The 14,992-nt window shown below is 34.7% G+C and overlaps 1 protein-coding gene across 1 annotated transcript; it reads right to left on the bottom strand.

Moving 5' to 3' along the window:
- Positions 1-924: 924 nt before the first annotated feature.
- Positions 925-13,885, bottom strand: LOC132092122 (prolyl endopeptidase-like). Its single transcript, XM_059498208.1, has 15 exons — positions 13,736-13,885; positions 12,683-12,757; positions 12,452-12,585; positions 9,639-9,769; positions 9,347-9,556; positions 7,123-7,244; positions 6,940-7,045; positions 6,657-6,854; positions 5,488-5,685; positions 5,012-5,115; positions 4,793-4,929; positions 4,600-4,694; positions 3,843-3,974; positions 3,591-3,747; positions 925-2,155 (listed from the first exon to the last, which is right to left on the bottom strand). Exons 1-15 carry the CDS (start codon positions 13,775-13,777, stop codon positions 1,861-1,863), a joined length of 2,136 nt encoding a protein of 711 aa, XP_059354191.1. The 5' UTR covers positions 13,778-13,885; the 3' UTR covers positions 925-1,860.
- Positions 13,886-14,992: the final 1,107 nt, after the last annotated feature.

Genomic DNA, 14,992 nt, shown 5'->3' with positions numbered 1-14,992 from the left:
AGCGAAAACTTCGCCCCGCGAAAATTTACCGACCAATGGTAAATATGAGCAGTTCTTCTGTTTTTACTTTTATAATTACTTCATTATTTATTGATTTTCTAATAAATCAATCTTCCTTACTAATGATGGTACCATATGGTTTTACTACAGTAGGTTATAGTTCTACTTTGGTATTTGTAAGCACCATACATTTATCCTACTGTTTATGTTACAACACTAATTGTCTATAAAAGATATATATAATAGACAAAAAGCTCAGGAAAAGTTCTGCTTGGCAAGGTTGAGTTGAAGGTGATGGTCCTTCATCCAACAAGAAATGTCTGTTAGACAAGCTGAGATGCAAGTAGCTAACATCGGATCATCAGGATGGAATGAGAGGTAGAGTTGAGTGTCATCAGCATAACAGTGGTATGAAAAGCCGTGTTTCTGAATGACAGAACCTAATGATGCCATGTAGACAGAAAAGAGAAGTGGTCCAAGAACTGAGCCCTGAGGCACCCCAGCAGATAGATGTTGTGACTAGGACACCTCACTTCTCCAAGATACTTTGAAGGACCTATCTGATAGTTAAGACTCAAACCACTGAAGTGCGGTTCCTGAGATGCCCATATAAGAATCATTACACCGCATTATAATAAACCTTTTCAAAATATAACACAATCTCAGGGAGGCATTTAATGAAATGAGTACTGTTGCTCTATTTTTGTAGGCTCGTAATCCTGCCACCAGTCAGCAGAGGAGACACTTTAGAGATCCACCTTACACTGAAACTGTGAGTAACACTGCATTACACTCCATATCGATGAAGTTAATAATATCTCTATATAATTTTTTTAAAGCATTCTAAAGGCTATAATTATTCTGCAAAAGCACCGTACGTTAAAAGAAAACGTTTTGATCATCTTACTGAACACACACATCATATTCACGTTCAAATGTGTTTTATTGTACTAGGTTATTTTGTTAGTTTTCCCCTTCAAAGATAAAACAATCTGCATAAATGTGGAGGTAGAAACAGATTTCAGTCAAGAGCTCATTCACACACACTCACAAACAGGGTGAATCTTGCATTAATAAACATGCTCAGCTTATATTTCAACTCCAATCAAAAGAAATGTTATTTTCATGACAATTTAGAGCAATCTTCCTCTCCAGTTCTCAATACCGTATGCAAAAACTCAGTCATTACAGTAATGGAAAAAATAATTATTGCAGAGCATTTATATAATTTATGCCGATTTGAATTTTAAAAATGTATTGTTCTCATATTTAGTAATAAGAATCACCTCTGAGATTACCGGGAAACATGTCTGGACAAAATCCATAACATTTGAAGACTATTTTAAATGAACTACCATAAAAATAAAGTAACAGTACAAAAAAGAAAAAAAAAACATTTATTTCTTTTAGTTTTGGGGGTAAAGTGTGAAATGTGAATGTGCACTTGCAGACAAATTTCTTGATGGGTGCTGTACATTGAAGTGATGTAGTGATCCGTAAACTGTTCATGTCTTCCCGTCGTCAAATAAATACAGTTCTGGTAAAGTGCTGGAGAGGTTATGACACTTCACCCCTTGACCTCAGTAATTATAATATTTCCTAAGTGTATCTCATACACAGCCATGACACATGGTGAATTGATATGAAATCAGTCATTAATGTGGTTCAGGTTAAAGTTTTCAACCAACACTGGACTGTTTGTACTTGCATGTAACACATTGTATAATAAAACCCTGTAGAAGTGGGAAAGACAGAGACCCAGAAAGATGAATAGCTCAGTGAACAGGAGAGCAAACAGGAAATTAAACCTTAAGAAGAAAAACCTGCAAGAGTAGAGGAACAGCTTAGAGGAGGTTCATTTTATTCGATCCAGCTGAGGTTCAAGCAGCGAGCGATGAATGCGTATGTGTCGGCCACCTCCTGAATGACTTTACTGGTGGGCTTTCCTGCGCCATGGCCCGACTTTGTGTCCACGTAGATAAAGAGAGGGTTTGACTGGCCGGGCCACTGACCGATCACACTCTGCAGTGTGGCGATATATTTGAGCGAGTGCAGTGGCACCACGCGGTCATCATGGTCACCCGTTAACAACAATACGGCGGGATACTGAACCCCGTCAGCTTCTGGGACACGGATATTGTGAAGAGGAGAATACCTGCAGGGTCAGAACGTTTACAGCTCTTTAAATTCAGAACAGATGAGCGTTTTTGCAGTTATGTTATGTTAATATGTTATGCTGTAGTACTACAGAAAAATCATGATCCTAATGTTTTTATCTCCATACCAAATCTTAATCTTTTCTGAATTATTAAGATATGATATATATATTTATATAGATTTTATTTACTTAAGTGACTTGCCAAGGCAACATTAAAAAAAAAGTATTTTTTAAATACAGCTTTATTTTAATAACTGAAAACTATTTAATAGTTTTAGTTAACAACGCTGCATATTAAAAATGATAAAACAATTGAATAAATAGTGATCATAAATGGTTGAAATACAGTTGAAATGGAGGGGGGCTTGGACCCGGAAACAGAATTTGATTCATCATTGACAAGCGGATAAAATGAACACACACACAATAAAATAAAATGCTGAATAAAATAAAATAATAATAATAATAAAAATACTCAGTTGCAAAATATTCAATTAGTGAATCTAAAACTCCACAAGCAGTATTGAAAATAAAAATTCTAAGTTTATAGGTATATAATCAGTGTTATTTTAGTTTTAGTTACTTTATTTATAATCTATTGTAGTATTTATTAATATTTGAAATTAGCTATTTAATTTTAACATTCATTTTAGTTAGGTTTTTGTAAATTTATGTGCTTTGTAATTTTCATAGTTTTTATATTCTATTTAGTTCCTTAACATTTTTACTACTTCAAATTTTAATTAGTTACCAAGACAACATTTTTCATTTAATTTTTATATTTGATTTAAACTTTATTTCAATTATTGAAAGTGATTTAACAGTTTAGTTAACAACGACAACATAATATATTAATAGTAATGAAAAAAAAATTTAAATTAAGGTATACTAATAAATGCATAAATTATTTTAACTATATTGCTCTTGCCACATTCTATAAAATCCACTTGACGCTGTGCAGTACAATGATTTTTACCAGTTAATAAGGTAAAATCACAGTAAGTGAAGTGAGTGAAGTGACATTCGGCCAAGTATGGTGACCCATACTCAGAATTTGTGCTCTGCATTTAACCCATCTGAAATGCACACACACAGAGCAGTGAACACACACACACACTGTGAACACACACCCGGAGCAGTGGGCAGCCATTTATGCTGCGGCGCCCGGGGAGCAGTTGGGGGTTCGGTGCCTTGCTCAAGGGCACCTCAGTCGTGGTATTGAGGGTGGTGAGAGAACTGTACATACACTCCCCCCACCCACAATTCCTGCCGGCCCGGGACTCGAACCCACAACCCTTCGATTGGGAGTCCGATTCTCTAACCACCAGGCCACGACTTCCCCCGTAACGCAAAGTCTAAAGTGGAGTGCTTCTATAAAAGTAGCAAATTAAATCTATCTGTGCATCACTGTAGCAAGTAGAAGTAAACTTACTTGATTAACCAATCAAATTGCTCTTTGATTTCCGAGCAGCCAAAATCAGTGGTCCAGGCGTGACCGATGGTGAACTTATGAAACTTTAACATGTCCATGACGCCGACCTGAGCCACAGCACAGCCGAACAGATCCGGCCTCTGATTCACACACGCCGCTGCAGGAGAGGGTGGAGATTTAGAACCAAGAGAATGCAAACCTTTGTACATATATATACATATATATATATATATAAATGTGTGTGTGTCATACCCACGAGCAGCCCTCCGTTGGAGCCTCCATTGATGGTGATTTTATTGGGGGAAGTGTAACCCTCCTTTATCAGATACTCAGCTGCACACTGAAAGTCAGTGAAACAGTTCTGCTTATTGGCCAGCATCCCGGCTGCACAGGAAGAGAGACGAAAGAGATCATACTATGCATACTATCAATGTAGCATGTACACTAAGATTTGTTTTAAAGAAGTCTCTTCTGCCCTACCAAGCTTACATTTATTTAATCAAAAATACAGTTAATCATTAATATTACGAAAATAACTGCTTTCTATTTGAATATATTTTAAAATGTAATTTATTCCTGTGATGCACAGCTGTATTTTCAGCATCATTCCTCCAGTCTTCAGTGTCACATGATCTTCAGAAATCATTCTAATATGCTGATTGGCTGCTCAAGACACATTTATGATCATTATCAATGTTGAAAAAAAGTTTCACATTTTTGTAGAAACAAGTGATGCATTTTACTTCAGGATTTTGTGATTATATATTACAAAATGTTTCAATTTCACATAAATTATGTTCTCTATATTAATTTTAATTTCGCCTTTAATCAATTTAATGCATCCTTGCTGAATAAAAGTGTTAATTTCTTTATAAAAAAAATTATAATAGTGTACTATTAAAACAAATGGAAGCCATATATACAATGCATACAATTTGCTCGTATTCTATTATGAACATATAAAAGTGCAGATCATTCCCTGATAACCTCCAGAATTACAGTCACATGCCTTTATGCCACGTCTCTCCATACTCTCCACCTCCTCTGATATTAGCGACAGCTAAAACTCCTCCCAGATGCCTGACGAATATCAGCCGAGAAACACTGAAACACAGACGGTGAGAGACAGACGTTTACAAGAACAGAAGAGAGATGCGAGTAGTGCATCAGATGGATGTTTCTGTGTTCGGTTTGTGTTGCACCTGTAGCTGGGTGTGATGGAAATGTTGAAACCTCCGTATCCGTACAGGAAGGCAGGATGGGAACCATCCAACTCGAGTCCTTTCTTATGGACAATAAACATTGGGATTTGGGTGCCGTCTTTACTGGGATAGAAGACCTGTAAGAAACAAGCAGATATGAAGTGAAGGCAATCTTCCTGCAGACAGACAGATGAAGCGTCTGCAAGCGTCTGGCTGTACCTGAGTGGTCTGGTAGTCAGCAGGACTGAAACCCTTCACTGTGACTTCTCTGAAGACATGCGGCTGCAGCGGCTCCTGAGTCAAATCACAGTGATAGATGATCGCTGCAGAAAAACACATCACACTGTATTCAATACACAACTTTTACAATATTACCTGTTTGTTATTTAGGAGTTATTAAAGGGATAGCTCGCTGAAAATGGAAAATTCATGTTGTTCCAAACCTGTATGAGTTTCTTTATTTCTGTTGAAGAATGTTGGTAATCAAAACGTTGCAATAGCCATTGACTTCCACAGTATTTTTTCCATAACATGGAAGTCAATTTTATTTGTAAACTGTTAAACAGAAGACAGAAACTCATACAGGTTTTGAACAAACTGAGGGTGACTAAATTATGCCAATTTTCATTTTGGTGTGAACTGTCCCTTTAAGGACCAAAGTGCTTCATTTCAGAAGCTTCTGAATCTCGACGGACCTGGAGAGAGAAACGAGGTGAAGCTGTAGAAGATCTCAGAGTCTTTCTTCCTCCCAGTGAAGCCCACAATCGAGCCGACGTCCAGCGGAAAAGTGCGGATCTCCTCCCCCGAGAACAGATGGAACATCTTCAACACGTTCTTCACGTCATGGAGGAAACACACAAACAGGAACTTGGAGTATGTACAGGTAGCAAACACTGAAAGAGAGGGAGAGAGAGAAACTATAGTTCACAGATCATTAACATCATAACACACCACTGACTAAATGCTATTGATATTATTTAAAATAATAAAAACAATGTAATACAAATAAATGTCTAGAAATATAAGTATAAAAGTATGTGTGTGTATACATATAAAAGTTTTGGTTATGTAAGGGTTAAAAAAAATAATACTTCTATTCAGCACAGATTACACACACACACCCCAACATCTCTGAGACACAGATTGCACTCTGCACGACTTTGTTACAAAGCAATCCTATGATATTTATATTGTTACAAAAGATTTCTATTTCAAATAAATGTTGTTCTTTAATCTTAAAAAACATTATTTTCTTCACAAAGCTGCAAAAACCGTTTTTAACATTTATAAAAAAAGAACCAATGATAATTGAGTTGTACATCAGCATGAAGATCATGTGACACTGGTGTAGTGATGCTGAAAATTCAGCTTTGATCGCAGCAATAAATTACATTTTTAAATATAATCAAATAGAAAATACTTATTTTAAATTGTAATAATATTTCACAATATTACTGTTTTTACTGTATTTTTAATCAAATAAATGCAGGTTTGGTGAGTAGAAAAGACTTATTTAAAAAAAAAAAAAAAAAAAAAAAAAAAGGTCAATTATTCAAACTTTTGACCAATATAAATAAAAAAATACAACTTATATTATTATTTTTAAATCAAGAAAATAAATTAAATTGAATAGAGTTTAAAGAAACTAAATGTGCGACATTTAAATTCCATAATGTGACATATTTCTGTGGGAAAGGTAAAAGTGAAAAAGTAATTACATTTTAATTATGAGATCATGAAAACATATATTTTTCAGTGACTTGCAGATGAATCAGACTCAAAAAGACATGGACATTCATTGAGAAAGTAAAGACAGTGAGTTCTGTATTGACGTGATTTAAAAAGAAAAATCATCTCTGCTCACCGATGACGTCTTTGTCGTGTTGGGGAATGAGCTCTTTCCACTGGCTGGGCTCCATGTTCGGCTGGGCGAAGTCAACGTTGATGAGTCGATACTGAGGAGCGTCCAGGTTGGTTTTGAAGGTGAAAACAGTTCCTTCATTTGTGACGTATTCATACTCTGCATCGAAGTTATCGATCAGCTTCACCCATGGCAGCAATCCTGTCATCATTAAGATATACATGAGATCCTGGCAGTGGAAAACAAGCATTTTAGTCTGAAAAATAATGTTTCTGTGTGTCTGTACCAGTGATTCCCTGCGGCACGTCGTTCAGGTCACAGTACCACAGTCTGTTGACGGGGTCACAGCCCTCTTGGATGGACAACAGCACATAACGGCCGTCATCAGACACCTGAAAACACACACACATACGTTATTCACCTCATAACACAACCAGAAATGAGGCACCATTTAGTGTGGGTTTGTTACCTCAGCACCGCTCATCCATTTCGGCTGATCAGGAAATTCAGCACACAGGACGTCCTGAGACTGAGGGGTTCCCAACACGTGATAGTACAACTTCTGGTGCAGGTTAGTGGACGTCTCAGTGCCTGAGAGACAGACAGACTCAAGATCTCTTACCCATGTTGTTATTGGTAACTGAAACTAATGCAGAAACCCAGTTAACATGAACTAAGAATGAAAAATACTGAAATGAAAGCATTTCTTAATTTCTGTTAATGTTCATTACAACATTTACTATGCATTTCAAGCATATCAATATACAATGTCACATGACTTTTTGTGCACATGACTAATAAAGTTGAAGCTTGGACCTGAGCTGACACGAATTAACAATGAACAGTAGTATTTTTATTAACTTTCATTAGAGTAATAAATAATACATAAACAAATGTATTGCTCATTGTTATTAAATGTTAGTTTGCATTAACTAAAGTTAACAAGTTAGACCTTATTAAAAATCATTTTCAGTGATTGAAATAAAATATAATATAAATATTATGTGAAAAACTAAGAAAATTAGAAAAAAAATTTAGGTTAAAGTGCTAAAATTACTAAAATCAAAATAAATTAAAGCAAAATATAATTATTTAAAACAAAAAACTATTTATTCCTATTATAGCAATGAATAATAATACTAAAGCTATTAAAAACTGAAATAAAATATTAGGTAGAAATATGAAAAACATTAACCTAAACCAATTTTTTATTAAGTGTTTGAATTGAATTAAAAGTTTGAAAATAAAAGCTAAACAGAATAATAATAATAATAATATTATATATATATATATATATATAAATATATATATATATATATATATATATATATATATATATATATATATATATATATAATTACAACATATTATTAAATACTGATATAGCATTGAATAAAACTACTAAAGCTGTTAAGTACTGAAATAATGTAACTTTTTTTTTTTTTTTCAAAAAGCTTAAATAAATTATAATATAGAACTATAGGTAACCCTTTAGAATAGGTAACACTTTTTAACTATTAACTACGACATTTCTCTCAATAAATTCTTAATTTGCTGCTTATTAATAGTTAGTAAGGTAGTTGTTAGGTTTAGGTATTGGGTAAGATTAGGATGTAGAATAAGGTCCGGTAGAACAATGCATTAATATGTTCTTATTTAGCACTAATACATGGCTAATATTCTAGTAATATGCATGCTAATAAGCAACTAATAGGTGTTACCTGTTCTAAAGTGTTACCGAATTATACTAAAAAAAAAAAAAAAACTTCTGTTCAGTTAAGTGCAAAAAATGCTAAAACAAAAATGAATGCTAAATAGAAATATATATTTATTACATTTATTAATTTTAAAAAAATAGAAAAATGTTATCTGAATACTTCTAAAGCTATTAAAAATGTAAATAAAATTTAAAAAAACACCGGAAAAAAAACAAATATTAGATGAAAAACTTTAATTGAAGCTAAACAGAAATATTTCAAAAATACAAAATATTAATCAATACTAATATAATATTTAAATTATACTACCGTATTTTCCACACTATAAGGGGCACTTAAAATCCTTTAATTTTCTCAAAAAAATGACAGTGCGCCTTATAATCCGGAGCGCCTTATATATGGATCAAGGCGCTCTGTCAAAATGTTGACATTCCCTTTAGCACAGCTCCATCTAGTGGATGCATAACGCCAACCCAGTCAAACGTTTGACTGCAGTATCTTTTATTCTATGCGCCTTATAATCCGGTGCGCCCTATATATGAAAACAGTTCTGAAATAGGCCATTCATTGAAGGTGCGCCTTATAGTGCGGAAAATACGGTACTAAAGCTATTGAAATTGTTTTTGGTGATTGAAATAAAGTTTAAAATAAAATATAATATAAAAGTTAAATAAAAACCTTAAAAATAATAAAACCCTAAATTTTTTAATTTTGCCTTGGCAACTAAAGTTTAGTTTTAACTGCTGAAAGCATTCAAACAAATATTGAAATACAAATAAAATAAAGCTAAATAAAAATATTTGAAAAAACTAATAAAAATGACAAAAGCTTAAAATGAAAACTGAAAATTAAAAAAAATAAATTGCTATTACAAAATATTAATAATTACTCAAAGTATGTGAATAACAAACATAACACTGTCTCTAACATCTGCATGTGTGAATATGTTTATCGTGCATGCTTGTGTGTGTTTACCGTCACTCTTGCCTTCCTGCTCAGGATAAGAGTTATAGAAGAGTCCCTTTCCATCGTGAGTCCAGGACATGCAGGTGAATTTGACCCTCTCCAGTCGGTCCTCCAGAAGTACGGCGCCGTCCACTTGCAAGAACCGGATCTCAACCCAGTCGGAGCCACTCGCGCTGGTGCCGTACGCCAGGTACTCACCATCCTCAGAGAACACATAACCTGAGAATAAGCTAAAAGCCTTAGCTGACAGTCATTACAGCGATATCACACGGTGTCAGACAAACACAGATATTTCCAGCACCTTGTAAAGCTACCGTCCCGTCCTCTGAGAAGGTGTTTGGGTCCAGGAACACGTTGGGCTCAGCCTCAAGGCTCTCCTGCATGTACAAAACACTCTGGTTCTGCAGACCAGTGTTGTAAAAGTGGAAAAACCTATGAGAGGGAGAAAAAATTGTGTTTGTTAGAGCAGAACTTTAGAAAATATACACACAAACACTACCTGTCAACAGTTTGGAATAATTAATTTTTTTAATGGTTAGAGAGTCGGACTCCCAATCGAAAGGTTGTGAGTTCGAGTCCCGGGCCGGCAGGAATTGTGGGTGGGGGGAGTGCATGTACAGTTCTCTCTCCACCTTCAATACCACGACTTAGGTGCCCTTGAGCAAGGCATCGAACCCCCAACTGCTCCCCGGGTGCCGCAGCATAAATGGCTGCCCACTGCTCCGGGTGTGTGTTCACAGTGTGTGTGTGTGTTCACTGCTCTGTGTGTGTGCACTTCAGATGGGTTAAATGCAGAGCACAAATTCTGAGTATGGGTCACCATACTTGGCTGAATGTCACTTCACTTCACTTCATTTTGTGATCAAAAATAAAGCAAAAAACAGTTATATAATTACCACTTAAAATAACTGTTTTCCAAGTGAATATATTTTAAAATGTAATTTATTCTTGTGATGCAAAGCTGATTTTTTTTTAGTATTGCATGGGAAAAACAATATGTCCAGCTATAGACAGGATAACAAATAACCAGACGCCACCCGAGCTAAATATTCTCTCACAGTTTAATAGTAATGACTTTATTAATTTCATCACTGATAAAATAGATAACATCAGAAATACAATAACAAATGTAGATTCTACAGCGTCTAACACTTCAGTTTCATCCATCGCACCCAAAGATAAACTGCAGTGCTTTACAAATATAGGACAGGAAGAGCTAAATAAACTTATCACTGTATCTAAACCAACAACATGTTTATTAGATCCTGTACCCACTAAATTACTGAAAGATTTGTTACCTGTAGCCGAAGAACCGCTTCTCAATATCATTAACTCGTCGTTATCTTTAGGTCACGTCCCAAAACCATTCAAGCTGGCGGTTATCAAGCCTCTTATTAAGAAACCAAAACTAGATCCTAGTGCACTGGCAAATTATAGGCCTATTTCAAATCTTCCATTTATGTCTAAAATTTTAGAAAAAGTTGTGTCTGCTCAGTTGAGCACCTTCCTGTACAAAAATGATCTGTATGAAGAATTTCAGTCAGGTTTTAGGCCCCACCATAGCACAGAAACTGCACTTGTTAAAATTACAAATGACCTGCTTCTTGCGTCAGATCAAGGCTGCATCTCATTTCTAGTCTTACTTGATCTTAGTGCTGCGTTCGACACCATAGATCATTACATACTCATAGATAGATTACAAAACTATACAGGTATTCAAGGGCATTTATTTAAATGAGGAGCCATCTCATTTATCACCAGTAAAGTATGGAGTGCCACAAGGATCTGTCCTAGGTTTTCTGCTATTTTCAATATACATGTTGCCTCTTGGTAATATATTATTAGCTGATGCTGATACTCAACTATACATTTCAACATGACCAGATGCAACTTCAAAATTATCTAAGCAAACAGAGTGTGTTAAAAATGTAAAAGATGTAAATTTTGTAAATTTTCTCCTATTAAAATCGGATAAGACAGAGTAAAAACAGTACACAGAATCTAGTAGACTACAGTTTGCAACTAGAAGGATGCACTGTTACTTCCTCTACAGTCAAAAATCTGGGTGTTACATTAGACAGCAACTTGTCTTTTGAAAACCATATTTCCCATATTATAAAAACAGTATTTTTTACCTCTAAGAAACATTGCCAAGCTACGAAACATGTTATCTGTTTCTAGTTCATGCATTCATGACCTCTAGACTGGACTATTGTAATGCACTTCTAGGTGATTTTCCTGCTTCTTCAATAAACAAGCTACAGGTCGTCCAAAATGCAGCAGCTAGAGTTCTTACCAGGTCAAGAAAATATGATCATATTACCCCAATTTTACAGTCTCTGCACTGGCTACCTATTAAGTTCCGTATCAGTTACAAATTATCATTACTTACCTATAAGGCCCTAAATGGTTTAGCTCCTGCGTACCTAACTAGCCTTCTACCACGCTACAACCCATCACGCACCCTAAGGTCACAAAACGCTGGACTTTTGGTAGTTCCTAAGATAGCAAAGTCCACTAAAGGAGGTAGAGCTTTCTCACATTTGGCTCCCAAACTCTGGAATAGCCTTCCTGATAATGTTCGGGGTTCAGACACATTCTCTCTGTTTAAATCTAGATTAAAGATACATCTCTTTGGCAAAGCATTCAAATAATGCATCTCATAATCTTTAATAGATTTTTCCGTACATTTCTGCCATATGCACATAAACTGAGTCTGACAGTCACCACTGATAAGCTACTACTAAATATATTGTAGAAAAACCTAATTTTCTGTAAAGCTGCTTTGCAATGATTTGTATCGTGAAAAGCGCTATACAAATTAACTTGAACTGAATTTTCAGCATCATTACTCCATCATTCAGAAATCATTCTAATATGCTGATTTGCTGCTCAAGAAACATTTCTCTTAATTATCAGTGTTGAAAATAGTTGTGCTTCTTTTTGCAGAAAATATGATGTATTACCATTAAAAAGTTGGAGGCATGTAAGATTTAAAATAATAATAATTGTAATGTTTATTTCTTTGCAATGCATAACCTTCCATTGTAAACACATTAATCGGTAGACTATATTCCTTTATTATTATGAGTCTTCAGTGAACACCTGTCTCACCTGTTCCCGCGTTTGAAGGGGCAGCTGTATTTGGGGTAGTCATAGAGTTCAGTCATACGATCCTTAAAGATGTCTCTGATCTCACACTGCTCCAGGAACGGCAGGGTCAGCTGGTTCTGAGCGTTCACAAAGGCCTGAGAGACACAGAAACACACACAAGTCTCAAATATATAGAGTCATAAATCACATGCTGATTCAGAGGAGGGTGGGAAAGTGTTGTGTGGAAATCACCTGTGTTTTATCACTGTCAGGATCTTCCAGCCAGCTGTACGGGTCAGGAACTTTACATCCATGATAGTCATCCACCTGATAACACATATAAACATGCAACACATGAGCAGAGAGGCAGTGTTTTTGAAACCAGTTTCTTTGCTAATTAATAATGCTTAAGTGTATTTTTTCATGATGAGCAATTTCTTTCAAGAACACAAACATGTCTCAGAAAACAAAATGTAGTGTATACTGTATATACACGTGAGCTCTCAACCAATGAGTTAACGAGCTCATTTCCATATTGCACATGGAAAAGTAAAAATAAATTAATTAATAAATAAATCTAGAAATAAATACATGTGGGAATAAATGAGTATAAAAATAAATAAATAAATGCTTGAATAAATACAATTAAAAATGAATAAATACATAAATTACGTAAATATGAAATAAATGAAAGAATAAGTAAGTAAAAGTTAAAAAGAAAAAAAATAAATACTGAAAATACATAAAGGAAAAAAAAACATTAAAAAATTAATTCAGGATTACATTTATATTTGTTTTATCAAGTCATTTATTTCTTTATTTTCCTATTGCATCTATTTATTTATTTTTAATTTATACATTAGAAAACATTAAATTCTCTCTTCTATTTTGAGAAATAAACAGGACCTCTATTGATTTCTTTCTTTTTCATCCATTAATTCAGACTCTCAATGATCCATTCATTTAGTCATCCTTCTATTTTCATTTATTTTCATCTCTCGTGGATTCATTTATAATATCATTCATTCATCAATTAATTTCTTTATTCATCTATTCATTCGCCAATCATGTAGTCGTAGATTCTGAATTAGTGCTCATTTTTGTATTTTGCATTCATTTTAGTTCAAGTACACCCATAGCGTTTTTATTAATACGTTACCTGCAGTTTTTCAGCTTTAGTTGTAGTTTTTTTAATGCATCAAGTTCAACACGCTTTCAGTCATTCACCCATCTGTCTCAGTTCTCATTCATCCTTCCATCCCTTCATTCATGTCCTCTTTCTCTCTCTGTCATTCAGTCACTCACCACTGATTCCTCCCTGCAGGCGTTTGGATACTGGAAGGCCATTATTTAGAGATTTTCAGAGCTGTTGAACAGATGAAATAATGATATGATGAAATGATCTGAGACGAGTGTGTTGGAGAACCGCACACCGCAGGCAGCACAATGTCCGGAATCAACAGTCAAAGACTCCGTACAAAGACAAACGCGCTGCTGGAAAGAGCGCTGAATTCACAACAGCGCCCTCCGCTGGTAGACACCAAAACACGCATGATGAATATGAATTAGGTTCTGCGTTTATTCTGATTTTGTTTATTCAGATTTTTTTGTCTGTTTATTCTTTATGTCTACCCCCCCCCAAATCAATCTATCTTTCTATCTATCTATCTATCTATCTATCTATCTATCTATTCATTTATAAAGCCATTTTTCTACTCTTAAAATATTTTGTTCTTGCAACACAGTTATTTAACTTTAAAGTCGATAGTTAATTAAGTTTGTGTCTTCTTCATTAGACAAAAAAAATATATAACAATTAAAGAAAATGCTGAAAACGAACATAGCGGCCAATACAGGATTCTGTTTCATTTGTATAAACTGAATTATAGTTGTTCTCAGTCTCTTTGGTACATTTCTTGTATCTTTCTTAATATTTGCAAACCAGTATGTGCATTTCTCAACACAGTGAATCCAAACAGCATCACACAACAATGGATTACCTGCAAAAGCCTGTAACTTGTTCAAAATCACTGGAGAAGTCAATGCATGTGTAAAAGTAAGTATTTATGTCAATGAGCACATCGAGTCCTTGAGTCACTGATCGTGAACAAGATCAAGGTCAAAATGCTTAGTCATTTTTTGACGGCAGATTGAAAATGCACAAATGCACATTTCCTGTATGATACATCAATAGTACAAATCTTCACATTACTGTCTGTGTGTATATATGTATATGTGTATCTGTATAAAGTATATTTACTGTATAATGTAAAATGTAAGTGGACTACTGTAATATGATGCATTACAGTAAGTATATAAAATATTACAGTATAGTGCACATTGTTTATTTACATACCATACTAAATGTTTGAATGATTGAGGACACAATATTCGACTGCATTTAGTGGCCTTGTTTAATGGGAAATGTTGCTACATCCTTGGCTTCTTCTACCTCTTTGTGTTTTTGATCTGGTTGACCACTGATTTAACCTCTTACATTCCTCATCATTAGTAAGATTCACCTTCACAATTCATCTATTCAGAACACACAACCAAAAAAAA

The sequence above is a fragment of the Carassius carassius genome, chromosome 18 (assembly GCF_963082965.1).
Source record: "Carassius carassius chromosome 18, fCarCar2.1, whole genome shotgun sequence".
In the NCBI taxonomy this organism is placed as follows: Eukaryota; Metazoa; Chordata; class Actinopteri; order Cypriniformes; family Cyprinidae; genus Carassius; species Carassius carassius.
This window is presented reverse-complemented; position numbering and strand designations above follow the sequence as displayed.